This window comes from Anolis sagrei, chromosome 3, assembly GCF_037176765.1.
Source record: "Anolis sagrei isolate rAnoSag1 chromosome 3, rAnoSag1.mat, whole genome shotgun sequence".
Classification (NCBI taxonomy): Eukaryota; Metazoa; Chordata; class Lepidosauria; order Squamata; family Dactyloidae; genus Anolis; species Anolis sagrei.
Window position 1 is genome coordinate 183,333,500 of NC_090023.1, and position 27,874 is coordinate 183,361,373.

The following is a 27,874-nucleotide window of genomic DNA, read 5'->3' on the forward strand; positions in this document are numbered from 1 at the left end:
ACTTGTATTCTCTCTTGATACAAGTCAACAAGCCTTCACTTTGACTACTCAAGCCAAAGTACCTTGAAACACTTGCTCTCTGTTATTCCCTATCAGTCTAATTCTTAACTCACTCAGCAACTCTCTTCTCCCTGCCTGAAAATCCTAATCCTATCTCTTTCCTAGATCAAATCCTTCTCTCTTTTAGATCAAAACCATCTCTCTCTAAGATCAAATCATTCTCTTTCTCCTCTGACAGAAAGTACGGCCTTTTTACACACTCCTTCAACTCCTCCCCTAGGGGTCTGAGCCAATCAGGAGTTAGCTGACTCCTCCCCTTGCCTCTCTGCCCTTCCCAACATGTCAGCTATCCTGAGCACCCTCCCAACATGGAGGCCTGCTCACTGACTCCCAGGCTGCGGCCTACGAAGCAAAGGTATGCGTTCACTACACCTGTCTTTTCCCCACCATTGAAATATAAGGTGACTCAAGGGAAAAGACCTCTTTATTTTGATCATTATTTTAAATTTGTGTTTTTAAATGTATTTGCAAAAGGGTGATTTACTATTGGGCAATAAATTGAATGAAGTAACATGGAAATTGACACACCGATGCATCTCCTATATTGTCAGTGACTTGGTTAACTGCAGATAACATTCTAACATGCTATCTATAATCTACAATTATCTCTCTGTCATCTGATTAACAATTAGGCGGTGCCAATGAAACTAAGAATGCCATACCATTCACCACACATACAGGTGATCAATATCAAAGGCTTTTGTGAAGAGAATAAACAAGTAACTCCACACACCTGGTGAAAACATGAATAGGAATCTTTCAGAGTAAGGAATATGCTGGCGTCATTCAGAAACATCACTCCAGCTCCATTCTAAATACAGCAAGAAGACTTTGGATGGTAATGTGTTTACTTATTCTGTGTCATTTAAGTCATCTTTTAGAATGGTCCTCTCTCTAAGGTTGGGGTAAAGTAAATTGGCAAACCTCTTCCTATTGGATTTAGTTTTCCATTGCTGGTGAAATGCCTGATATTTGAACTTGTTTGAAGCCCTGGAGAAGGTAGAATTAAATAAGACAATTGGAAAGGGAAAGCATTTAAAGCTAAGGTACAATTATTCTTGATTTTTTTCCAGTTGCTTTGGGGTTTTTTTAAAGCTTGTTTGAAAAGATTTTTTAAAGATCTTACATGAAAATAAACTCTATTGAAAACAGTAGTGTTTATATCGGAGTAGTCATGCAAAAGATTGTCATGTCCAAGATTTAAAGGGGGAATTCCAAGCAAAACATACTAAGAGATAATATGTGCATAATCCACCATTCTTATTAAAATACTAGCTGTCCCCTGCCACATGTTGCTGTGGCCCAGTCTGTTGATCTGGAAAATAAAATAATGAGAAAGTGTTGGTTTCTAATATATGTATTTTCTTTATGCTTGTGGGTAAACAGTATTTCTTGCTGTGGAGAGTGTCTGATTTGCCCACCCTGGAACATGCAACATATCATTGTCCTTCTTTAAGGGTCCCTTTCAAATCTATGATACTATATCTCTGTGTGTGTGAATCATATCTATCTATCTATCTATCTATCTATCTATCTATCTATCTATCATCTATCATCTAGCTCTATCTATCTATCTATCTATCTATCTATCTTTTTTCTATCTATCTTTCTATATCTATGGCTAGATGGCTCTTTGTCAGGAGGACTTCGATTACGTTTTCTTGTCCTGATGAAGGGAGTTGGATTGGATGGCCTTAATTATTTTTTGTTGGTCATGGGGGTTCTATGTGGGAAGTTTGCCCCAATTCTGTCATTTGTGGGGTTCAGAATGCTCTTTGATTGTAGTGAACTCTGAATCCCAGTGACTACAACTCCCAAATGTCAAGGTCTATTTCCCCCAAACTCCATCTGTGTTCATATTTGGGTGTATTGAGTGCATGTGCCAAGTTTGGTCCAGATTCATCATTGTTTGAATCCACAGTGCTCTTTGTATGTAGGTGAACTACAACTCCCAAATTCAAGGTCAATGCCTACCAAACCCTTCCAGTATTTTCTGTTGGTCATGGGAGTTCTGTGTGCCAAGTTTGGTTCAATTCCATCATTGATGGAGTTCAGAATGCTCTTTGATTGTCGGTGAACTATAAATCCCAGCAACTACAACTCCCAAATGACAAAATCATAATTTTTTGAGTGATGGTCACTCCTTGTGTTGTGAGACATTTTGTTGCCAAATTTGGTGTGATTTCGTTCATTGGTTCTTTTGTTTTTAAGGTACTCATTATGCACAGAGCATTTATATATATATAGAATAAAACTTTTCTGGATGCTTGAATAATATATTATTATGGTTGTAATAAGGTCTGAGGATGAAAATAATGGGGCTAATAAAAATAAATGTGGATGTTGGAAAGCTGTCCAATGTAAAGTATGTATGGTTTTATGTCCCGGCATTGAATGTTTGCCATATATATGTTGTGCTCCGCCCTAAGTCCCCTGCAGAGTGAGAAAGGTGGAATATAAATGTTTTAAATAAAATAAATAAATTATAATTATTATCTACACAATGGAGATTTAGTTTAGCCCCTGATTCGGTGCATCAAAAAATCATACACTCAGGCTCAGGCTCATTTGGAGGTAATCCATTCAGACTCAAGACCCACACATAGAAAAAAAAAGTGGAAATTCCAGGAATTTCTACTAGTTTCTACTCACTGGTTTCTACTAGAATCTTAAAAAAATGCAGTTTGTTTGACTTTCTCTTGGTCATAAATGGATGGCATTTAAAGGTCTTTTTATCACATACAGTAAAATTCCTAGTTCCTAGTCAAACAACTTGAAACTCCAGTTAAAGTAAATTCAAAACCATACTTTATTAGGACAATGAAACAGCCTATAAAATTGGTATGCAATAAATAAATGATATAGATAAATGAATCAATATATACAATATGTAGGTAATAAGAGATTAGTGCAGTCTACCTCAGTTTTAATTGAAATTGAGTTAGTTGTGCACCAGTTTTCACCAAATATAAAATAAAGCAAAGACATATGGTCTTATGTTGAAGATACAGTAGAATTTCACTTATCCAACCTTCACTTATCCAACATTCTGTATTATCCAACACAGTCCAGGGTGGAAAAAAGAAAGAATCCTTGTCTGTTTTGGTGTTAAATTCATAAATACAGTAATTACTACATAAGTTTACCATGTATTGAACTGCTTTTTCTTTTGATTTGTTGTAAAACATGAGGTTTTGGTGCTTAATTTGTAAAATCATAATGTAATCATAATGTAATTTCACATTTAATAGGCTTTTCCTCCTTATTATCCAACATTTTCACTTATCCAGTGTTCTGCCGGCCCACTTATGTTGGATAAGTGAGACTCTACTGTAATATAAATTGAAAAAAGATGTTAAAAATAAAGAAAGCTTGAACAAAGAGTGTGATGATGGTACTGTAAACGTCTTTATTGAGGTTAATGCTATTGACAAAATGTTTTGGAGCTGCCTGACAGAGGAGAAGAAGAAGAAGAAGAATCACTACCACTACTACTTACAGACAAATTTTAATATATCTTTCTTGGCTAAGATGACTGAGAACATGGTATGGCTGCAGCTCCCGATAGCTTTGGATGACACTGATTATGATTTGGGTCTTCAGATGGCATGTGGAACTGAGGCTGCTTTGGTAGACAGTTGATGCCATAGATGAGGGGCCCTCAAATGTTTTAAATTGATGGCCGGTTCATGGTCCCCCAGACTTTTGGGAGACCTGACAATAGCTTGAAAAAAAAAACCCATGAATAATGCACTGCACATACCTTATTTGTAGTGCTGAAACCATGACAGAACAATACAGTATTTAAAATGAAGAACAATTATAACTAACATAAATTTACTAGTATTTCAATGGAAAGTGTGGGCCTGCTTTGGCTGATGCGATAGTCAAGTTAATTAGGATTCATGTTGTGTGTGCCTTCAAGTCGTTTCAGACTCAGGGTGACCATAAGTCTAAAGTTTAGGGCAGGAGACAGGTAAATGACCTTTGGGGACCCCTGCCATAGACTATATGGGGAAAGTGTGATCCTATTAATATTGCTGGATCTCTTTGAAGTTTTCAAGAGTATGATACAAATATGAACTGGCTTCAGCAGGAGAAGGAAGGGAAGTGGCAAGAGAAGCAGCTTTGGGCCTGCGCTGCCTGCTGCCTCCTCGGGCCGAGCCTGCCCCATGGGTGGCAGAGGGAGTCCCGCGGGTGGCGGAGGGATGCCTCGCAAAAGGTGGTTGGTGCCCCACGAGTGACGGAGGGCGCAGCAGAGGAGGAGGAGGCTGTAGAGGAGGCTGCGGAGGTGAAAGCAAGGCCTCCAGCTGCGCTGCCGCCACTGCTTTTACCGCAATTCCTCCTTCTCGGGCCCACTCCATGGTGCCAATTTTTTAACTCGAATATAAGCCGAGAGGGGCTTTTTCAGCCCCCGAAAATGTATAAGTTGAGGGTTATTTCACAAAGAAGGGAAAGCACTAAAACTACCTCAGGGGGCCAGCTGCCCAAGCCACCACCATAATTTTCCTTCCCAGACACTAAAAAAAGTCAGTGCTACTGTAGAGAGATAGAGGGGTACTTCATCAGTGTTATCCTGAGACAGACTATGAGAAGACACAAGGCATCATTCTTGAGACACCACTTCTATGGGATGGATTGTTTGCCCCTCAAGCCCTTTGCTCTAGAGGAGACAAACACCATTTTCAGAACTCTTCTTTCAATGGGACCCACACCATCTTTAAACCAGTAATGGAAAGCATTCACAGACTTCCCACACAAATGCCCACACTTTCGCATCACTAAAACAATCTAAAATGGAGTTGCCATCCTACCTAAAATAAGCATCTTAAGCCATTTCTCATCAAATGTATATGATCACATTCAATATCTACATGTGGTTTCCGGGTGAGGTCATTCAGAGCTTTGGAGGAAGATATTATCAATATGCTGATGACCATTAACTCTGATGGCCATTTCCGCTCATCTAATACTGAGGACATAGCAATACTATTGAATGTTGCCTACTTTAAAAATTGGCATGACAAGGGTCAATAAATTGAATTTCCATAAAATTGAGGTAATGCTGATGAAGAGTCTGGGTCAGAGTTCTTTACTTTTGAAATATCTGATATGTTATCTGGAAGTATTCTTTGATCTTGCTGTGAATGCCCAAGTTGCAGGGGTGGTGAGGAATGTTTTTACATAATTCTGTTTAGTGTGTTAGGTATGAATCAGACTGATCTGGCATCTATAATTTTGGTCTCAGTTGCAATAGGTCTGCATCACTGCAATGCAATCTGCATGGTGCTACCTTTGAAGAGTGTCTATAAACTTCCATTGATGCAAAATGCCTGTAAAATAGTATATTGAGACTTTTGGATTTGTGTGTTTCAGGTCTAAAAATTAAAAAAAAAGGCAAATGGCCATGTCCCATATTAAATATTGATGATATGTACATTAACACATGAATGCATCTGCATTCATGTTGACCCATGGTTGGTGGAAGTCAAGGATCTGGAGGCTGTGTATCTGGAAGGCTCACTGTGTATGGCATTTAGGTCATGTCCCTTGGCTAGTGAAAGAGATCAACTAATTACCACATGTTCTCTGTGTCTAGTTTTAATCCTTAAAGCCCTTAAATAGCTAGTGGCTAAATAAGAAAACACCTATCTAATTACATCTATATACTAAGATTCTCAGAAGAGGCCACCTACAGAGGCTCACTTGACAGTCACATGGGAGAGGGCCTGTCAAAACTGAATGCATTTCCCTGAATTGCAGTTAGTTCCCACTCTCGTTGCTTTAAAGAAGAAAGAGAAGAGGACATATATTTTCAGTCTGCCTGTTTAAATTGATATTAATGGTTGGTTAATAGCCTTAACTGCTTTTATAATTTAAGTTGGCCTAATTATCTATTTGCCTGTTGCAGCACAGCAAGCATCTGAGGATTTGTCAGAGGATGAGGGGGATGATGAGTTTCAAAATGAGGACACTCTGTGTGATTGGAGAGGCTTGCAGGACTCAGATTGCAGAGAATTGCAGGCAGATGAGACTGAGGGAGAGGAGGTCAATGTTTTGGATTCCAGTGCTGGTTCCCAGGCAACAGGGGAAAGTGAAATCCTTGGGATGATAGGGGGGGGGGGGGGGTTCCTGAGAAACTAGATTAGGCCTGAGAATGGAGGGAGCAAAACACAGACAAATGAAATATTCTCACAGAATTCGTGGAAAGACCTTGAAGTCCAGGTGTGTCCGGCATGATGTTATGGTTGTCTGGATGGGCTTAAATTAAGTAGTTTGGCTTCAAGCCTCTCAGAGGAGATAAAATTACAAAAGGAAGATTTTTTCTGTCTCTGCTGTCAAGTTGATGATTCAAATTTCATGTTCTGATTCATGTCTTTGTTCTTGTAAGGGTTTGCTTTGGAAGTAGTTCTTGTTTTCTGGTTTATGGATTCATGTTTGAATAACTGCTGTGGATTCTGGTTCTCCTGACTTTATGTACTTTGCTATTTTTGGATAATTGCTATTTTGTATTCTCTATACTACTGACACTTTGGAAATTCTCTTTTTCTCTCTCCACTGTATCTGCTTCTCTTAATAAACATTTCTAGATAGCATTATTGAATTCTGGTGTGATGTTCAGTGAAAAGGCGTTTCAGTGTTAGAGTGCAAAATTATTTTTTTATTTTGCGGTGGAAAGGTTGGATAGAAATGTAACAAAAGAAATAAAAATAAATTTTGAATTTAGGTCTCAGATGACATGAACATAGTGATAGTCTGATAGGAGAAGAATGTCATAGAGGAGAAAGGAAGCTTAATGGGAATCTCGATCTAAGAGAAAAATTGTTGGAAACATGAATGACATAGCAGAGTATACTTCTAGCAAGATAGGGATACGAAGAGAGAGTAAAATTTGGGAACTGAAGAAATCTTTAGCAAAATGAAGAGAGAGAGAAGAGAAGTGAAAGAAAGCTTCTAGTTACTAATCCTGAATTGTGTATAAGATGTGCTGTTGCTGTCAAGGTGGAAATTAAATTATGTATTTTCCTATCAAATTTCATGAAGGTTCTGTAATTTATCATTACCAAGAATACCTTTTTCTTAAGTCTAGTGGTCTGTTATTTACTTTCGTATTTAAACTTCATTGTGCAGCCAGTGTGATGGAAGAAGCACATCTGTTTCCTTTCAATAGTGGTATCTTCATGTCCACTTCATTTTCTGAAGCATGAAGGTCCTATCTTTGAGGGGCATCAAGATTGACTGCCATGGTTCTTCCAATGCCACCTCATTTTTTCTAGGAGTCCCTGCTTCTCCTAATAACATTTAAAAAGGGAAAAGGAGATCTCATAGGATTCATTTGGGTACAAGATCTGTTCCATGATGTATAATTAATTGCTGGTTTGAATCTGTTCATACTATCAAAAAGAGTAGTCATGAAGTCTTCAGTCAATTCTAAGTTTTAGACCGAAAGCATTCAGTTCGATGCATATATTTTATCACTATTTCTGTTGTAGTGATGCATTTGTTATTTTTTCTCTGTAGCCCACCCCATAGAAGCAGAAAGAAGATGTGGTGGCTTATGGCAACAGCTTGCCTCATACAAACAATTGGAATTTCACAAGAATTAACCAGGACAAAAAGAGATGTGAATCCCGAAGCCCATATGAATGTTGTAAGCTAAATTGTCTATCATATTTCACAGCATATTCAGAAATAATAGTAAGAGCTTTTTATAGCATGCTATTCCAGTGATTTGCCATGCTATTGATTTTAATGGCTTTAATTCTATAACAGTTCAACCGTATTTTCACAAAAATATTTTAAATATATCTTTCCATATAGTTTAGTCTACATGCATTTTATTTAGTTTGTAGTTTTCGGGCCTTTGATTCCCCCCCTCCCTCCTCTCGTATTTTCCTTAATGACACATCAAACACCAAGAGGAACAATAACATTACATTCTTTAGACAATTCTCCACTAAAATTTTGGAGGCTTGTGTTTTTTACATTGTTTTAATCCATCTTATCATGTTCCAAATACCATTTTTTTCTAGAGCTGCAAGTAAGAACTCTCTATTTAAATTATCAAATGCTTTTTCTGCATCTATGAACACTAGTACTGTTTTTCTTTAATTGTGTTTATCCAGGTTTTTAATTGTGTTCAAGACCACTCTTAGATTGTTTTGAATAGATGTTTTTGGAAGGAATCCTGTCTGATCTTCTTGTATGAATTTATCTAGAAATTTTAAAGTCTTTCTGTTAAAACTGTTGTGAAAATTTTCTAATCATTATTTAATAAATATATTCATCTATAGTTGTTTGGATCCATTGGTGCTTGTCTTTCTTTTGGTATAAGTGTAACTATGGATCCAGAATTTTACTGGCTTCTAGAATTGAGTTAAATAACTTCTGCATATGCCCTATTAGTTAATTTTCAAATTTCTTGTAAGAAAGTTCTGTGAATCCATCTGGTCCTGGGGATTTATTTGATTTTGATTTTGCTATTACTTTGGTAATTTCTTCAATTGTAATTGGTTTTTTTATATCTTCTCTTTGTTCATTGGTCAATTGGAAGTTTAGACAGACTCTTTCTAAGCCAATCAGGGGTCAGAATGGTATTCTTGACTAACTGTCAAAATACAATAAATGTAATATGTATTCGCATTTGCAGTATGTACATTATTTGGAGTACTGTCTCCACTGAAATCCTCTCTGGCTATTGAGAATAAAATCCTCTGATTTTGCCTTCAACCCATCTCTGTCTCATTTGGCTTTCCAGAAAACTAGACATGCCAGGGTCCAAACTCACAGCTCTTGCAGAAGCTGAAATCAATTAGCAGATAGATCCAAGCCGTATGCAAGCCATTATGGTAAAAACATATATATGCATTTTTCATAATCTATAAATAGAATCAAACTTCACTGATTTCTAGATTATTTGAAAGAATTTGAAGCACTGATAGTCCAAAACTCCAACTGGTATCAGCTGATAGACTGAAACTGACAACAGTAACAATAACAAGAATAGCAGCAGCAGTAACAGAAATATTATAAATTCTGTTTTACCAGACATTTAGAAAGTGCAAAGATTCATGAAGAAGGCACAGGAGATATTCATAGAAGCCATGACACAGTGAAGATGTGTGAAAGTTTTATTTTAATAATACAAATAATCATGGAGAATAGGAAGTGAACTACGTCAGATCTTAGGATCAAAAGTGTTTAGAGACCTCTGTCCCTTTTTAGAATAAGTAGAAATTCACACATCTTTCATTTCATTTATTTATGAGTCTTGGAATTTTTGAAGAAACTATGTGGAAAGTTGTACAAAATTTATTTATAAACGAGACATAAAAAAACCCTACAAACGAAAGGGCCTTAGGACAGATCAGAATTTCTCTGAGGAAGATGACAAATCCATAAATATGTGATGCTCAGAATATTATTGGCATTGTCATTCCTTTGCCACCATGTCACCTTCACATTTTAGTGTAGGAAATCTGCTGTTTCCATTTCTTCCAGTTTGACAATTACTTTGTTATTTCCCATCAAGTCAACTTCAACTTACGGCAACGCTCTGAATCAGAAATCTCAAAGAGTCCTAGTCATCAATTTTTCTCCTCAGATTTTACAAAGGCAGATCTGTGTCTTCCTTGATAGAATCAATCCACCTGTAAGGAGTTCTCTGGGTTCCCCCCCCCCCCCTACCATTGCACTTTTTTCTCCTTTCAGAGTCAGATGATTGTCTACAGAGGATATCCCAGTGAAGAGTATGAAGTCTTGACAGAAGATAATTATTATTTGACAATAAACAGAATTCCCCATGGAAGGAGACATCTTACCGATAGAGGTAACCAATCTTTCTTTCAAATTCACAGTTCATCAAAACAGTGGGAAAACTAAATGTTTGTAAATGCCAAAGCATGTGTTAATCTTAACACATCTCATATACAAAAATAGGAATCAAATCAAAAAGTGGCTGGACCACAGAGGTGGTTATACACGTCATGTGATGAATGTTAAATAACAGTGTGTTGTTGAAGGTTTTCACTGGGATGTTGTGAGTTCAAGTAGCATTCTCTCCTAATGTTTCACCTGCATCTGTGGCTGGCATCTTCAGAGGTTCTGTTGGCAGTGAGGCAAATGGAGTGTGTGTGGATAGATAGATAGATAGATAGATAGATAGATAGATGATAGATAGATAGTCCAGAGTGGAAGAAAGAACCTTTGTCTGTTTAAAACAAGTGTGAACATTGCAATTAGCAAGCTTCAATAACATTGAGTAGCCATGAAGCTGCAAGGTCAACCAGTGAGGGTATCTGCATAGAGGTAGCCTTGCCGCTTCTGCCTGAAGGCATCTTCTGTTTGGGAAGTGTTAACTGGCACTTGATTGCTTGCTGTTTGGAGTTCACCTGTTTCTGAGTAGTGCTCCTAACTTACTATCTTGATTCTGGTGATTTTGAATACTGGTAACCAGATTTCACTCATTTTCATGTTTTCCTTCTTTCTGTTGAAATTGTTCATATGCTTATGAATTTCAGTGGCTTCTCTGTGTAGTCTGACATAATGGTTGTCAAGAGTGGCTCAGAATTTCTGTGTTTTCAAATAATATTCTGTGTTCAGGTTGGTTCATCGAGTTCTCTGTATAGGTGACTTCTCTGGTTGAATTAGTCTGAAATGCCTTTCATGTTCTTTGTTTCGTATCTGGGCACTGTGTTTAGTGGTCTCTTTGGAGACTTATTCCATAGCTGCACAATATACGGTAGACTCCTGCAGTGGTTAGAGCAAGCATGGGCAAACTTTTTTGTCCTGGGGCTGCCTTGTGGACCCAGCTGCAACAGCCAGGGGGGAGTGTGGACAGGGCTGGATGCTGGAAGGGAAGGGCTGGGTGGTGTAGGGAGGGAGCAGGGCTGGAAGGACAGGGGCAGGGAGGCAGTGGGGTGTGAGGGGGAAGTTGTCGGTCATCACTAAGCTGTGATTTCTCCCATCATATGACTGGAGCTACTCACCCCATCCTTATGCTGAGAGGAGGAAGAGGCAGAAAGCATCTTATAGGGCTCTGCAGCTCTTTGAAATGCTGTCTGCATTCCAGGTTCAAGCCATTCTCTTTGCAGAAGGAGGAGGTGACCCCCCTCCTTTTGTCAAGAAAAGGGCAAGGTAGAGAGACACCAGCTGAAAGGGCAGCAGAGCCATTTCCTTGGGCCATTGTCAAGAGCTCTCTCTCAGCAACAGTAGTCCTTCTCCCAGGCTGAACAGAAGAGGAGGAGACATCCATTGCCGAGAGGAAGCTCTCAGTAACACCTGTCCCTCGCCCTACTCTTTTTAGCCATAGTAGAGGCCTGACTGAAAGAAGGAGGAGGAGACAGGCAGAGATCTCTGGCATCAGCTTGCCTTCCCCTCCACATCCTTCTCTGTCTAGGGAAACAGTGGCCCACCACTTTCCCAAGCAAAGAAGAGGAGGAGGAGACAGGCTGTTGCCAGAGATCTCTCTGAGAGCAGCCTATCTTCATGTCTGCACTCTTCTCTGCATGGTGAGATGGTGGCCTGCCACCTTCTCAGGCAGAGAAGAGGTGGAGAAAGAGACTGGCCATTGCTGGTGATCTCTCTGGCAGTGGCTTCCCTTCTCCTCCATACCCTTCTCCGACTGGGAAGGTGATGGGCCACTGTCCCCCCCCCCCCCAGCAGGGAAGAATATGAGAAGAGAAAGGCCATTGCCAGAAATCTCTCTGAGAGCTGCCTGCTTTCCCCTTCATACCATTCTTTGACTGGTGAGATGGCAGCCCACTGCTTTCCCAAGCGGGGAGAGGAAGAAGTGTCAGCGTTTAGCATAAGTATCCCGCAGACTAACTCTAGCCCTTGTAATTCTATGTGTGATAAAGTAACTCATAAAAGAAAAACACATGAGTCTTCAGCTTTAAGTAGAAAAGAAATAAAGTTGTATTCACAGCATACAAAACAAAACAGAAGAATTGCTCTCACCAAAAACATAACATAAAGCAGTCGCTTCGGTGAGTCGTCTTCATTCCACATTGATAAGCAAACTTGTAACAAAAACAATATGCAGTCTCTTTTACTCAGTTGTCCGTAGAGTGACCTTGACTTGCTGCATTATTTTCAGCTCTGGACGCTTGCAGTAACTTCTCCCGGCATCAAACAAACAAAAGTTTTTCAGCTCAAACCGAGCCCAAGCAAAGCATACAAACGTAATGCTTAAACACGGAGAATGCAAAACTCAAAGTACAAACACACAGTGACTTACTATATACATGAAATAACAATACACTCAATTATCCCATTAATTAACTGTGTCAGCTGTAACAGAAACAGCCCTGATCCTTTCCACAACTTAGGAAAAGTATGTTGCAAACCTTTAGTAGCAACAAGAAGAAGAGGAAACAGGCCGTTGTTAGAGATCTCTCTGGCAGTGGCCTGCCTTCCCCTCCACGCTCTTCTCCATGGGGAGGCAGCGGATCGCCACTTTCCCAAGCGGAGAAGAGGGGGAGGAGACAAGTGGCTGGCAACAACTCTGTAGCATGTAGCCAGTTGCATGTTTTTCCCTCAACTCTCCTCTCAGCCGCCACTTCCACATGCCATAGGCGACCACATCCACATGCTGAGAGGAGGACCACAACAGATGGAGGCTGGCCATGAGACTCCAAAGGGCTATGTCCGGCCCATAAGCCTGGGTTTGCACATGCCTTGGTTAGAGGATCCTTCTTATCTTTTGCTGAATGTAGCATTTGTTGAAAAACTCTTAGTGGGTCTGTATATTTTGAAAGTCCTTTTGGCTGCGTGAAATTGTGGGATGGTATCTGTGTCTCTGCGGTGTAGAAGGAAAGTCAGGGAGCACAGTAGATGTGCTTTCCTGGTCCTTAGTTTTTCCAATTTTCATGTGTCTTGGAATGGTTTCTCCCCGTAGAGATGTTCAATGTATTGTCGAAGGCTTTCGTGGCCGGAATCACTGGGTTGTAGGTTTTTTCGGGCTGTATGGTCATGGTCTAGAGCAGTGGTTCTCAACCTGGGGTCCCCAGATGTTTTTGGCCTTCAACTCCCAGAAATCCTAACAGCTGGTAAACTGGCTGGGTTTTCTGGGAGTTGTAGGTCAAAAACATCTGGGGACCCCAGGTTGAGAACCACTGGTCTAGAGGCATTCTCTCCTGACGTTTCGCCTGCATCTATGGCAAGCATCCTCAGAGGTAGTGAGGTCTGTTGGAACTAGGAAAAAGGGTTTATATAAAAACCTACAACAACTCAGTAACGCAACCTCTTACGAGAGAGAATTCACACCATCCGCAAAGAACTATATATAAACCCTTTTCCCTAGTTCCAACAGACCTCACTATCTCTGAGGATGCTTGCCATAGATGCAGGCGAAACGTCAGGAGAGAATGCCTCTAGACCATGGCCATATAACCCAAAAAAACCTACAACAACCCAGTGATTCCGGCCATGAAAGCCTTCGACAATACATTGAACATCTCTACGGTGAGAAACTGTTCCAAGACACACGAAATTTGGAAAAACCAAGGGCCAGGAAAGCACATCTACTGTGCTCCCTGACTTTCCTTCTACACTGCAGAGACACAGATACCATCCCACAATTTCTTGTAGCCAAAAGGACTTTCAAAACACCACAGGCTCACCAGATCTATGACCGCCTAGAACACAACCTCTTACGAGAGAGAATTCACACCATCCGTAAAGAACGATATATAAACCCTTTTTCCTAGTTCCAACAGACCTCACTACCTCTGAGGATGCTTGTCATAGATGCAGGCGAAACGTCAGGAGATAATGCCTCTGGACCATGGCCATATAGCCTGAAAAAACCTACAACAACCCGGTCTGTAGATTGTTTGTAGGTTGTGTTTCTCCATCAACTTCCCCATGTGGTCAGTAGCTCCCTCGATGTATGATAAGAACACTTTTCCTCTAGGTGGATATTTGTCTATACAGCCAGAAAAACCCAAAGCAAACCATTAAGTAACAGTATTTCAGATCCATGCAGTTGGCTACTTTATTGCACAAAATAGACTGAAACTTTTAGTAATAGTGTAACACAAAACTAGAAAACAACTGAAATAATGTACTGAAATTAATGCAAGATAGTGTAATCATATATGCCTGTGTTTTGATGGAACAAATGTTCTTTTTTATTTAAAAGTTTTCTTTTTAAAATAACAACAGGTTCAAAGCCTGTTGCCTTTCTGCAGCACGGACTGTTTGCGGACGCTAGCCACTGGGTTCTAAATATGGCCAACAACAGCCTTGGTTTCATCTTAGCGGATGCTGGTTATGATGTTTGGCTGGGAAACAGCAGAGGAACAAGCTGGTCTCGGAAACATCAGAATTTGTCAGCTGATGAAGAAAAATATTGGGATTTCAGGTGGTTTAGAGTGAAAGGTGTATCAATTGATGCTATAGTCTTCTCTAACTATGCTGATCTGTTGATCACTTTTGGAGCATATATCTTTATTCAGCCAGTTACTGAGATAATAGTAGTCATCGTTCTTGTAACATAAGCGGAGAACACTGCAAAATTGCTTTGGAACATAATTTGGATGGGAAAGGAAATAGTCCAGTCTTGTTTACCCTCAATTTAATTTGTAATAAGGACTGCAAAATGAGAAAAGTATAGTCATGTCTTGTATCTTTAACATTTATTAATTTAAATTTAATTTTGCTTGATTATTTCTTTATTTGTTTTAAATTTTAAATTATACAATCTCTTTCAACAATACTTCCAGGATACCTTTTCCATGAGCAGATATTAATCATAGAAAATTTCATGGATCTCAAGTTTCCTCTCTAGATTTCTACATATCAACATGTTGAGAATGAAGCTAAGATGTTACATGACTTTCTGTGGGAAGCAGAATGAATCCCTGAGAACATGTAATTGAAGGAGGATTTTTTGTGGAAAAGTAAATGCAAAATGAAAGGTTTGCAAGCAAAAACCAGTTTGAGCGCTAAGATCAGCTGCGGAGGTCCTGCTCTCACTTCCTTCGCAGGTGCAATTGGTGGGGATGAGAGACAGAGCCTTCTCGGCGGTGGCTCTTCAGTTATGAGTTCCACCCCAGCGATATTAGATCAACCCCTTCCCTCTTGACTTTCAGAAAAAAGGTGAAAACATGGCTATGCAAGCAGGCATTTGGCAAGTGATAGTATTACTGAAGCAGCTAAATTATAACCATGGGACTAGTGCAATGTTTAATATGTTTTATGTTCATGTTATGATGTGTCTTTGTATTTATTTATTTATTTATTTATTTATTTATTTAAAACATTTATATTCCGCCCTTCTCACCTTGAAGGGGACTCAGGGCAGAGCACAGCATATATATGGCAAACATTCAATGCCGGGACAAGAATTCATTATATGCATACATAAACATTTAAAATGTTTATCTCAATATTAAAATATATTGTTCAAAACCGTCTTGATCATCTGTGTCTAATCTAATTGGCCTGGCAAGGTATCGCTGCTTTATTGCACTGTCCTGAAAGCTTGGTCCCACAGCCAAGTTTTTGGCATCCTTCTAAAAGACAGGAGGGAGGGGGGCGATCTGATCTCAGCAGGAAGGGAGTTCCATAGCCGGGGGGGGGGGGGGCAATCACAGAAAAGGCCCTCTATCTTTCTCCCCACCAATCGTGCCTGTGACAATGGTGGGACGGTGAGCAGGGCCTCCTCAGAAGATCTTAATCTCCATGATGATTCATAAGGGGAGATGTGTTCTGACAGGTAAATTGGGCCAGGGCCGCTTAGGACTTTATAGACCAAAGCCAGCACTTTGAATTGCATAGTTTGTAATAAATTCATATTTATGTGTTATTATTTAGATATTGTTTTGATATGTATGTTCAGCATTGAATTTTTGCCATTTTGTCATGTTGTACCCCCAAGGGTGAGAAGAGCAGTATAGAAATGCAATAAATAAATAAAATACATCTAACTTCTACCAATTCTTGAATATTTTAACAGCTCAGTTGTTTAATTTTGTATTTCAGTTTTCATGAAATGGGCATCTATGATCTTCCAGCAATGATCAATTTTGTTTTGAAGAAAACTCAACAGGAACAACTGTATTATGTTGGCCATTCCCAAGGATGCACTATTGGTATGCCTAATTATTACACACTTCTTCCACAGCTTTGTTTGAGTCATTTGTGGGGAATAACAAAGAGCTTTTCAGGAAAAGTTTGAGATAAAGGGATGAGATCCCAGTGGTAGATCAAGGTAAATTACTGTGTATAATGCAGATATTTGATCTGGATCAAGACCTTGTTAACAGCTTGTTTATTTTAACCTATATTGTACAGTGGGTTGTATGCTGTATGTGTATGTGTTAAATGTGTTTGTCAAATGTTTTGATATGGCCAATGAGCTAATCAATAAAATGTACTAATTACAGTGTGTTCTTCTAATGACTAATTTTAAAAGAAAAATCTACCGACGATTTTTTATAATATGACTAGCCATCCCCTGCCTCATGTTGCTGTGGCCCAGTCTGTGTATATGTGTTTTGTGTGTGTATATATGTGTTTATGTGTGTGTATATATATTTATGTATATATAGATGTGTGTGTAGGTTGCCAATTGTAAGCCGCCCTGAGTCCCCCCAGGGGGACCCCAGGGGTTGAGAAGGGCGGGGTAAAAATGTTCAAAATAAAATAATAATAAATAGGTGTATATATTAGGGCTGGGCGGTTTCGTTCGTTAATTTCGTAATTCGTTATTAATTCGTTATTTTTTTTATAACGAAGCGATATTGAACCATTCAGGAGCAACTAAAAAATGAAACGAATTTTTCCAATTCGTTTCATAATTGTTTCAAAATTGTTTCGTAATTGTTTCGAAATTGTTTCGTTATTATTTCGTTATTATTTCTGTATGTCTGGTGCAAGTTTTATAGTCGTTGTTTGTTTTATCAGTGATAAAAAAAAATTATCACACCAACAGTCAACAACAGAGGGAGAGGGAAGCTTCAGAAGTTCCCCCTGTCCCATTTGGAGGGTTTTTTAGCGTATTGCGCAATCGCGTCCGACATTAACGAATCGATTTGTTATTGTTTCAAAATTGTTTCGTAATTTCCGAAATTTCGTAAATATCGAACTTTTTAAAAGAAAAAAATCGGAATTTTTTTAAATAACGAAACGCAAAAAACCCCTAAAAACGAATCGAGTTTAGAAACAAATTTTTCCGTGGTTGGACAGCCCTAGTATATATGTGTGTGTATGTGTGTGTGTGTGTGTATTTGTGTGTTTATATTATGTATATGTGTGTGCTTGACTATATGCATATTTGTGTGTATATGTATGTGTATATGTATGTATGTATGCAAGTGTATATGTATATATGTGTGTATGTATATGTATGAGTGCATATATGTGTATATTTGTGTGTTTGTGCATATATATACGTGTGTGTGTATGAATGTGTACATGTGTATATTAGGCCTGGGTAACAACGCAAAAATTTGTTTCTAAAATCGATTTGTAATTGGGGTTTTTTTTTGTTTCGATATTTAAAATAATTACAAAATTTTCCAAAAAAAAAGTTCGGTATTTACGAAATTTCGTAAATATTTACAAAACATTTTGTAAAGATGGCGCCCTTTTTTTTCCCAATATTTTTTAAATATTTTTTAAATTTAATTATTAATTTAGTAGAATAGGGATTAATTATTATTAATAATTATTAAGGAGAGAAGGCAGGCACTCACTCTGGCGGGCCCTCTCGCTCGCCGTTCGCTCGCCCCTCTCGCTCGCCGCTCACTCGCCCCTCTCGCTCGCCGCTCGCTCGCCCCTCTCGCTCGCCGCTCGCTCGCCCCTCTCGCTCGCCGCTCGCTCGCCCCTCTCCCTTCCAAGGAAAAGTAAAAGCTCGCCCTCTCAGCAAGCATCGGCAGGCGGCCATCTTACGTATTTCCGAAATGGACGGAAATACAAAATTTTTTGGCGCCTGCCGTTTCGATATTTAAAAACACTTCCAGGTTAAAAAAAAGTTTTGTAATCGTTTCGTAATTCAAAAATTAACGAATTTTTAAACGAATTACGAATTAACGAAACGAATTGCCCAGCCCTAGTGTATATATATATATGAGTGTGTGTGTATATGTATATATGATGTATTTTTGGGGTTTTTAAGTCTGTTCTGATGGGATTTTGCGTGTGTGTGTGTTTTGGGGAGAGGGACACTCGCTGGACTGTTAGGTGTATTGTGTCCAAATTTCGTGTCAATTCGTCCAGTGGTTTTTGAGTTATGTTAATCCCACATATGAAGATTACATTTTTTTATATAGATAAGAGTAGAGTTCTCAGCTGGCATCAGTGAACTTCTTTAACACAAATATGAACTGTTGTAAGTGACTATTGTGTTTCACTCTTTCTTCCTTAGGCTTCATAGCATTTTCAGCCATTCCAGAGCTGTCTCAAAAAATCAAAATGTTTTTTGCCTTGGCTCCTGTGATTACTACAAAGCATGCTAGAAGCCCTACACTGAAAATGTTATCCTTTCTTCCTGATTTCTCATACAAGGTATTCTCATCAGTTGCTACAAGAGCTCTGAAAGCCACAGGTTCCAAAACACTATAAAAAGCATCTTGGCAACACTACAATGATTTTCAGTATCTTGGGAAAATATTAACATCCAACCTGTAATAAAACCCTTCCAGATTAGATTCCAGTCACTAAAAGTGCTTCAAGTAACACTCAGGCAAAACAAATTATTTATTTATTTATTTATTTACTTACTTACTTTACTTATATACCACTGTTCTCAGCCCGAAGGCGACTCACAGAGGTTCACAACAAATAAGAACAGCAAAAATTCAATGCTACAGTGTAAAAACAGTTAACAACCTAACATATTACATAATTAATAAACAATTACTACAATAACCATTCACTATTCACTATCGTCTCATCATCAAAAGCATGATCCAGATTCATCATCCATTATTCCGTTCCAATGTTCATTAACCAATCATTGCACTAATTATTCGAACGCCTGCTCAAACAGCCAGGTCTTCACTTTCCTGCGGAATACCATTAGAGATGGTGCTAGTCTAATGTCCGTAGGAAGGGCATTCCACAGCCGAGGAGCCACCACCAAAATTAGATAGTTTTCTCTGTATATCTAAGAAAATTCAACTGGATTTCAGGACTTCTATCCATATACACAATGTTTTGTATTTCCACAGGATATGCCTGCCAGCAGAGAATTTATACTGTCACGCAAGCCTATGAAAGACATGATCACCACGTTATGCAGATATGTACTGACAAAGAAATTATGCGGACACCTCCTCTTATTTTCAAGTGGATACAATCCAAGCAATCTAAACATGGTATGTATTTAGTAGGCTTGTTTGATCCAAAAATGGTTCAAAACTCATTTTGGATGTAGGGGGGCGCTGGTGGTTCGGATCTAAAGTCAATTCCGATTTTCACAAAAAAAAAAAAAGTTCAAAACTTTTCAAAATTTCCAAGACTTCCAAATCCTTTGTTAATAGTTTCAAATTTTTTTCCTGTTTCATTTGGTGGTCTTTACTTTGAAAGTAGTTGTTTTATTCCAGAAAAGTGTGGGGGGGGGGGGGCAAAGGAAAGAAATCCATCCACTCTGGTTTAAACTGCTTCTCTCGCCCAAGACTGACAAGGGTGGGAAAGGAAACCAAAGGGAATCCATCCACACTGGGTTAAACTGCTTCTCTCGCCCAAGACTGATGCAAGAGGGAAAGGAAACGAAGGGAATCCATCCACACTGGTTTGAAAAGCTGAATAATTTCTGACTCACTTACTGATTTGTAAGAGAAATGGCAGAAAAAGCTTCGGAAGAGGAAAGGGACTTCTGGGTTCCTTAAAAACCTTGAAATCGCTTCAAAAAGGATATCTTTCCGAATTTATTCCAAATTACAAAGATTCCGACCGAACCTAACCATGCCTAGTATTAGTTATGCAAGGTATAGGAGAGGATCTTTTCAGTGATGGAACCTCCATTTGTGAAATGTCTGCATCCTGAAGTACACTCAGAAAGTCCCTATATTATGATATTTTTGGAAAATATTTTTATTCACCCTTGGCATTTTAAGAACATTTTTAGTTGAATGTACTTATTCACTTTTATCCTGCTGCTGTTTTCAACTACTGTTTTATTTGTTGCTGCTATTTTTTTAAAAAAATTGCTGTCTTTAGTTGTAATTTTAGTACTTTTAACACCATTGGGGGAAAACTGCCTGATTTAAAATACAATAAATGAGAGAATTAATACAAATATTTTTTTCTTCTACTATATATTCCAAATGCTCACAAATTAAGGTCAAATAGAAGGTAAAGGTAAAGTTTTCCCCTTGACATTAAGTCTAGTCCTGTTCGACTCTGGAGGGTGGTGATCATCTCCATTTCTAAGCCAAAGAGCTAGTGTTGTCCGTAGGTGCCTCCAAGGTCACATGGTCAGCATGACTGCATGGAGTGCTATTACCTTCCCATAGAAGCAGTATCTATTGATCTACTCACATTGGCATGTTTTTGAACTGCTAGGTTGGCAGAATCCGGGGCTAAAAACAGGAGTTCACCCCACTCCCTGGATTCGAACCGCCAACCTTTTGGTCAGCAAGTTCAGCAGCTCTGTGGTTTAATCTGCTGCACCACTGAGGGCTAAAAACCTTTAAAAGCACAATGAAATCTTTTCCAGACTTAATGTTACACAGTGGCCTAAATTCTTTTTTGCTCTAATTAAAATAGACCTATTGTATCCCACTGGACTCACCATCTGACAACTGATTAAACAAGACTACTTTGGTTAAGAAAAACCAACACTATATTTGAGCCCATATATTTGAGTTACTGGATTATATTTTATGCAACTGTGAAAGTGGGCAATTGTCTGCAAACATTTCACCAATTATATTATGTGTTGATGTGCTTTCTTATTTTGTTTTTCCATATATATCAAAAGTCTTGAAAATAGAGATATTCAGAGCCTGTACATGATCTGTTTCCAAACCAGAAGTGATTACTCAGCTCAGCAAGTATTAGTTTAGCTCTCTTCCACCATATCACAGATATCAGTCTCTGCTTCCAAGATACAGAATTCTGAAGTTTCTGTTGCATTTTTCCATTCACCTTCAGCTTGTTAGCTTCCTCCAAAATAATATTTCCCAATATGATTTTCTCACATGTGGTGTGTTGTGTTGCGTACGTATGTGACGAGATGGGACCAAACCTTTTCAGGCAGGAAGGGGAACATCTATCTATCTATCTATCTATCTATCTATCTATCTATATAGAGAGAGTTATATTTTATTTTTAATATGTCACCTTCTGTCACCAATAAACTTATATGTATACGTAGGCACCAGGCAATGATGCTGAAGAAGGGGAGGGAAGAATAAACCTCTCAGGAACTCAGCACCTTAGGATTCACACCATGAAATACACTATCCCAGTCTCTGTGTCACCTTTCTAATGTTTGTTTGTTGCAGGTTTTATTTTTAAATGTCTGTACCCTATACTGTAGACAATATGTAGCTTCAATATAATCTCCAGCTGATTTTTCAGGAATGTAACTTCAGACCTATAACTCAACACGAGACTTTAAAATATTAATTGAAACAAAGAAATATTTATTTATGAATTCTTATGTACATAAAGCATATTTGTTACACAGCTGATCTCCAGCTGATTTTTCAGGAATGTAACTTCAGACCTGTAACTCGACACGAGACCTTAATATATTAATTGAAACAAAGAAATATTTATTTATGAATTCTTATGTACATAAAGCATATTTGTTACACAGCTGATCTCCAGCTGATTTTTCAGGAATGTAACTTCAGACCTGTAACTCGACACAAGACTTTAATATATTAATTGAAACAAATAAATATTTATTTATGAATTCTTATGCACATAAACCATATTTGTTACACAGTACTTTACTTCAGTTCCACCTGGATATTGTTACATCCGTCTTTTACTCTTGTGAATCATAAAGCTATTACTATATAACTTTCAGAACAGTTTTGCTTACGTCAACATGGTTATATAACTTCCTTCTTTTTCAAATGTAATTCCTTCTCATTCTTCGAACTGGATAACATATGTCCTGTAGACTCTTCTATCCATCAGTAGTAAACTTCTCGAAGAACTCTCTATTCTCAGTTACACCTGACTGAGGATTTAGACTCAAATTAGTCTCCTTTTTACTTCAGTCCTACAACTGAGGTATAATCCTATACAAGGATCTTCCCTCTAGTTTACAGAGCCTGACTCAAAATGGTCTCTTTATTACTTTAACATCACAGTTGAAGACTCAAACTTAAACTAGGAACCTCTTCACTCTAGCTCTCCTAGCTAGAGACTGACTCATTTTTTAAAATATTCCCTCTTCTCAGTTAGCTCTTCCCCTTTTCTTACTAACCTCTCTAAAATGGATATATTTCTACTGCAGAGGCGACGCATCGACCAATCATATGTAGCCAATTCTTGCCTGCCCTTGTCATAAAATCAACATTAATAAACACAGCCAAATCTCAATTATAATTAGTTATTCCATTACATGGTGCTTTCTCAACTAAGGAAGCCTCAATGAGCAAGGCAACTGGAATGGCTTTACACATTTGTTATGTAGATACAGGAAAGATCCATGCAGTAGCTGTTTACAATATCATTCTATAGCTATAAATATTTGGAAATTCATCTGCATGCGTAATTGTTATTTACTTATTTATTTACCCTACTAGCTGTCCCCTGCCACGCATTGCTGTGGCCCAGTCTGGTGATCTGGAAAATAAAGTAATGAGAAAGTGTTGGTTTCTAACATATGTAATTCCTTTATGCTTGTGAGTAAACAGTATTTCTTGTTGTTTCTTTGTCAGTGTTGATGTGGAGAGTGTCTGGTTTGCCTACTCTGGAATATGCAACATATCATTGTCCTTCTTTAAGGTTCTCTTTCAATTATATGATACTATATCTGTGTGTGTGAGAGAGAATCATATCTATCTATCTATATTTATGACTGGATGGCTCTTTGTCAGAAGGGCTCTGATTACATTTTCTTGCCCTGGTGAAGAGAGTTGGACTGGATATTTTCTGTTGGTCATTGGGGTTCTGTGTGGGAAGTTTGCCCCATTTCTGTCGTTTGTGGGTTTCAGAATGTTCTTTAATTGTAGTGAACTATAAATCCCAGTAATTAAAAATCCTAAATGTCAAGGTCTATTTCCCTTAAACTCCATCTGTGTTCATATTTAGGCATATGGAATTTTTGTGTCAAGTTTGGTCCAGATCCATCATTGTTTGAGTCCACAGTGCTCTCTGGATGTAGGTGAACTACAACTCCCAAACTCAAGGTCAATGCCTACCAAACCCTTCTAGTGTGTTCTGTTGGTCATGGAAGTCCTGTATGCCATGTTTGGTTGAATTCCATCATTGGTGAAGTTCAGAATGCTCTTTGATTGTAGGTAAACTATAAATCCCAGCAACGACAATTTCCAATTTTTTTTTTTTGAGTGGAGGACATAAATTGGACTGTTAGGTGTCTTGTGTCCAAATTTGGTGTCAATTCCCCCAGTGGTTTTTGAGTTCTGATGGTAGCACGAACTAACATTACATTTTTATTTATATAGATTTCTGTCCCGCTTTTTGCACCCTTGCAGCATACAAATGGCAATAGTCAATGCCACATATTCAACAGCATAAATAAAATGCATCAATGCATTAAACAATTAAAACATATAAATATCATAAAACCACTTTGCTCTGTGTTTTCTGTGTTCAAGAATATATTTTATGGACTAGGGATTGACTGCAGAAAATATACATAATGAAGATGTGATTGTCTCACCCCCGTTCTTAACTATGAGTCATTTGTAAGTCAGATATTTGTAATTTGGGGACTTCCTGCATACAAGGCAGTCTTTGATTTTAGTTTCATGAACAGGTGTGGCTGTGTCACAACTCCAAGAAAGCTTGGCTGCTCTAGCCAACAATACATTAGGAGAGTTACTGCATTGTAATCCATATACATCTGCAAGTTGCTATTTCAACTCTTGCTTGCCCTCTTCTGGTTACATTTCTACTTTTAGAAATATGGCTAATTATCAAAGAGACTATTATGTATATTTTAATGCCTCTTATTATGGCCGTATTATCTGTTTCTCAATAATAATATGCATAACTGCATGGAACTGCATGGAAATATTTGATTTTAATTGGATTTTCCTCACTATCAGTTCTTTGGTACAGATTTTTCCTATTGACTTTTCATTTTTTCCTATTGACTTTTCATTTTTCCCCAGAGCCGAATAGATGTGTATGCAGCTCACTATCCTGATGGAACATCAGTTAAAAACATTTTGCATTGGAAACAGGTAGTGGGTTGTACATTTTAAACAAATTTTGTGCTGCATGGATACTTATATATTGTAAACTAGCCGTCCCCTGCCATGCATTGCTGTGGCCCAGTCTGTATATATGTGTTTTTTTGTGTGTGTGTATATATGTGTTTATATATTTGTGTATCTGTGCATATATATGTGTTTGCATGTGTGTGTATATATATGTGTGTGTGTGTATGTGTGTGCATATGTGTGTGTAGATGTGTATATATGTGTGTATATATGTGTGTGTTTATATGTGTATATGTCTGTGCTTGTCTATACACATATTTGTGTTTATATATGTGTGTATGTATGTATGCATGTATGAGTGCATGTGTATATTTGTGTATGCATATGCGTATGTAGATTTTTTTCTTCTTCGTGTCAGGAGTTGCTCCTGTTGTGAGAGAATTGGCTCTCTGGAAGGACGTTGCTCAGGGGACACCCAGATGATTTGATGTTTTAATCCTTGTGGGAGGCTTCTCTCATGTCCCCGCATGAGGAGCTGGAGCTGATAGAGGGAGCTCATCCGCCTCTCCCCGGATTCGAACCTGTGACCTGTCGGTCTTCAATCCTGCCAGCACAGGGCTTTAACCCACTGCGCCACTGGGAGTATATATATATATACATATGTAGATGTATGTGTGTGCATATTTGTGTGTATTTGTGTGTATTTGTGTGTATTTGGGTGTATGTGTGTATATATATATATATACATATGTGTATGTATGTGTGCATGTATATATGTATATGAGTGTGTGTGTGTATGAATGGTGTATTTTAGGGTTTTTTAAGTCGATTCTGCTGTTTGTTTGTTTTTTTTGTATTTTTAGGGGTGATGAACACTCGTTGGACTGTTAGGTATATTGTGTCAAAATTTTGTGCCAATTCATCCAGTGGTTTCTGAGTTATGTTAATCCCACAAATGAACTTCACCATTTTATTTATATAGATTTACAGTCTTTAAGCTTCTATCAAAAAATCTGGAGATTTATATTTGCCGTGCAGCTGAGATTGAATGTCCTCAGAATTCCCTGGGAAGTCACAATAAATATAAATCATGTCCTTAGCTATGTTCTTTTATTAGCAAACATTTACAATATAGATTTAGTTGCGAAGATGAACGATTAACCACCTCTGAATATTCCTTGCCCAAGAAAAAGCTATGAAATTTATGGATTCACCATAGGCAGTTGATTTGAAAACGTATACACACTGTGACATTCCTCCATTAAAATGCACTTGACAATGACTAATAATCGAGGTATCATGCAATGTAACATTCCTTCTTCTTTTAACAGACCACAGGACTATTCCGACAGTTTGACTATGGGAGTGACAATCTGATGATATATAATCAGGTAAAAGGGGAAAAAAGTATAATAAATATAATTTAAAATTAGATAGGTTTACAAAATGAACACTTTTTGTGCCCTCATCCAGGTATAGAAATTAAGCAAAGGGACACAAATCTCAAATTGGGTTGTTGTAGGTTTTTTCGGGCTATATTGCTGTTGCAATTTGCTGTTGTAATTTTAGAACCAAACAACAGAGAGGAAACAATCAGGCACATCTAATTACCTCTCAACAAAAGATTGCCCCAGGCACTGCCAGGCCATCAAATGCTAATCTAGGTGGTCAGTTGAAACATTCACACCTAGCTCCAACAGACAAGAGTCCTTTGTCCCACCCTGGTCATTCCACAGATATATAAACCCATTTTCCTAATTCCAACAGACCTCACTACCTCTGAGGATGCTTGCCATAGATGCAGGCCAAAAGTCAGGAGAAAATGCCTCTAGAACATGGCCATATAGCCTGAAAAAACCTACAAAAACCCAGTGATTCCAGCCATGAAAGCCTTCAATAATACATTGAGAATGCTCTTTGATTGTAGGTGAACTATAAATCCCAGCAAGTATAACTCTCAAATGACAAAATCATTTTTTTTGAGTGAAGGACATACATTGGGTTCTTAGGTGTCTTGTGTCCAAATTTGGTGTCAATTCGTCCAGTGGTTTTTGTGTTCTGTTAATCCCACAAACGAACATTACATTTTTATTTATATAGATTATGTATAAGCATTTTCTAAAGTTGTCTGCTGGAAAATACTACAAGGTTTTTATTATTTTGCAATTTGTAGTTATTTCTTAAACATATGTTAACTATTGTTAAAACACAATAAAAAGGTAAAGGTTTTCCCTTGACATCAAGTCTAGTCGTGTTCGGCCAAAGAGCCAGTGTTGTCCACAGACACCTCCAAGGTCATGTGGCCAGCATGACTGCATGGAGCGCTATTACCTTCCTGCGGAAGTGATACTTATTGGTCTACTGCATGTTTTCGAACTGCTAGGTTGGCAGAAGCTGGACCTAACAGCAGGAGCTCACTCTGCTCCCCGGATTCGAACCATCAACCTTTTGGTCAGCAAGTTCAGCAGCTCAGTGGTTTAACCCACTATGCCACCAGGGGGCCCTTAAAACACAATACACTCCACAAACGTAGAAGTGTGTTATGGTACCAAAGCATATTCAATATATTAGTTCCATCTCGACAATATTTTCCATGATGTAATCTCATTGTATTTTAACTGGTTTATTTATTTATTTTTATTTTTATTTTATTTTTTGTTCATGCTTTCCAGAGCTATCCTCCTTCATACAAAGTAGAAGACATGCTCGCACCAACTGCAGTATGGTCTGGTGGAAATGACTTGCTCGCCAGCCTAGAAGATACAACAGTTTTACTTTCACGCATTACTAACCTAGTTTACCAACAAAAATTGTCTGTCTGGAACCACTTTGATTTCATCTGGGGTCTCAGAGCTTCAAAACATATATACGGCAAAATCCTTCAGTTGATGAGGAAGGCTCAGGAAATAAATATTTTGCCATAACGTATTTAATTGGAGAGCCGGTGTGATATAGTGGTTTGAACACTGGACTACGATTTGGGACAATGAGATTTGAATCCTTGCTCTATCCTCCCTTTTCTGCTACTTCCTTTTTCCTAATTGCAACTCATCCAGAGAAAATGAGTGACCACTAATGTTGAAAATGTGCTTTAACCTTTGCTTTACAATAGAGCTATCAGTGGAGCCCCCGGTGGCGCAGTGGATTAAACCCCTGTGCCGGCAGGACTGAAGACCGACAGGTCGCAGGTTTGAATACGGGAAGAGGCGAATGAGCTCCCTCTATCAGCTCCAGCTCCTCATGCGGAGACATGAAAAAAGCCTCCCACAAGGATTTTTTTTGTCATGTCAGGTGCGACTTGAGAAACTGCAAGTCGCTTCTAGTGTGAGAGAATTGGTCATCTACAAGGACGTTGTCCAGGGGACACCTGGATGATTTGATGTTTTTATCATCCTTGCGGGAGGCTTCTCTCATGTCCCCGCATGAGGAGCTGGAGCTGATAGAGGGAGCTCATCCGCCTCTCCCCGGATTTGAACCTGCGACCGGTTGGT

At 38.5% G+C, this 27,874-nt stretch overlaps 1 protein-coding gene across 3 annotated transcripts; it reads left to right on the top strand.

The window, feature by feature from the left end:
• Positions 1–728: 728 nt before the first annotated feature.
• Positions 729–27,578, top strand: LOC132771120 (lysosomal acid lipase/cholesteryl ester hydrolase-like). Of its 3 annotated transcripts, none has more exons than XM_067465720.1 (10): positions 729–898; positions 7,582–7,711; positions 9,772–9,889; positions 14,227–14,425; positions 16,048–16,157; positions 18,434–18,573; positions 19,239–19,385; positions 24,333–24,404; positions 25,715–25,774; positions 27,056–27,577. In XM_067465720.1, exons 2-10 carry the CDS (start codon positions 7,607–7,609, stop codon positions 27,305–27,307), a joined length of 1,203 nt encoding a protein of 400 aa, XP_067321821.1. In that variant the 5' UTR covers positions 729–898; positions 7,582–7,606; the 3' UTR covers positions 27,308–27,577. The 3 variants fall into 3 exon arrangements, with proteins under 3 accessions (XP_067321821.1, XP_060624750.2, XP_060624749.2); XM_060768767.2 differs by lacking the exon at positions 729–898 and adding an exon at positions 5,816–5,905; XM_060768766.2 differs by lacking the exon at positions 729–898 and adding an exon at positions 6,088–6,285 and having other exon boundaries at positions 27,056–27,578.
• Positions 27,579–27,874: the final 296 nt, after the last annotated feature.

Bases quoted from the DNA above. Each gene is read 5' to 3' on its own strand.
- LOC132771120 (XM_060768766.2), top strand. From the start codon at position 6,218: ATGGAGGGAGCAAAACACAGACAAATGAAATATTCTCACAGAATTCGT. The intron at 9,890-14,226 runs GTAACCAATCTT...AAATAACAACAG, and splicing joins GAGACATCTTACCGATAGAG to GTTCAAAGCCTGTTGCCTTT. The intron at 24,405-25,714 runs GTAGTGGGTTGT...TTCTTTTAACAG, and splicing joins ACATTTTGCATTGGAAACAG to ACCACAGGACTATTCCGACA.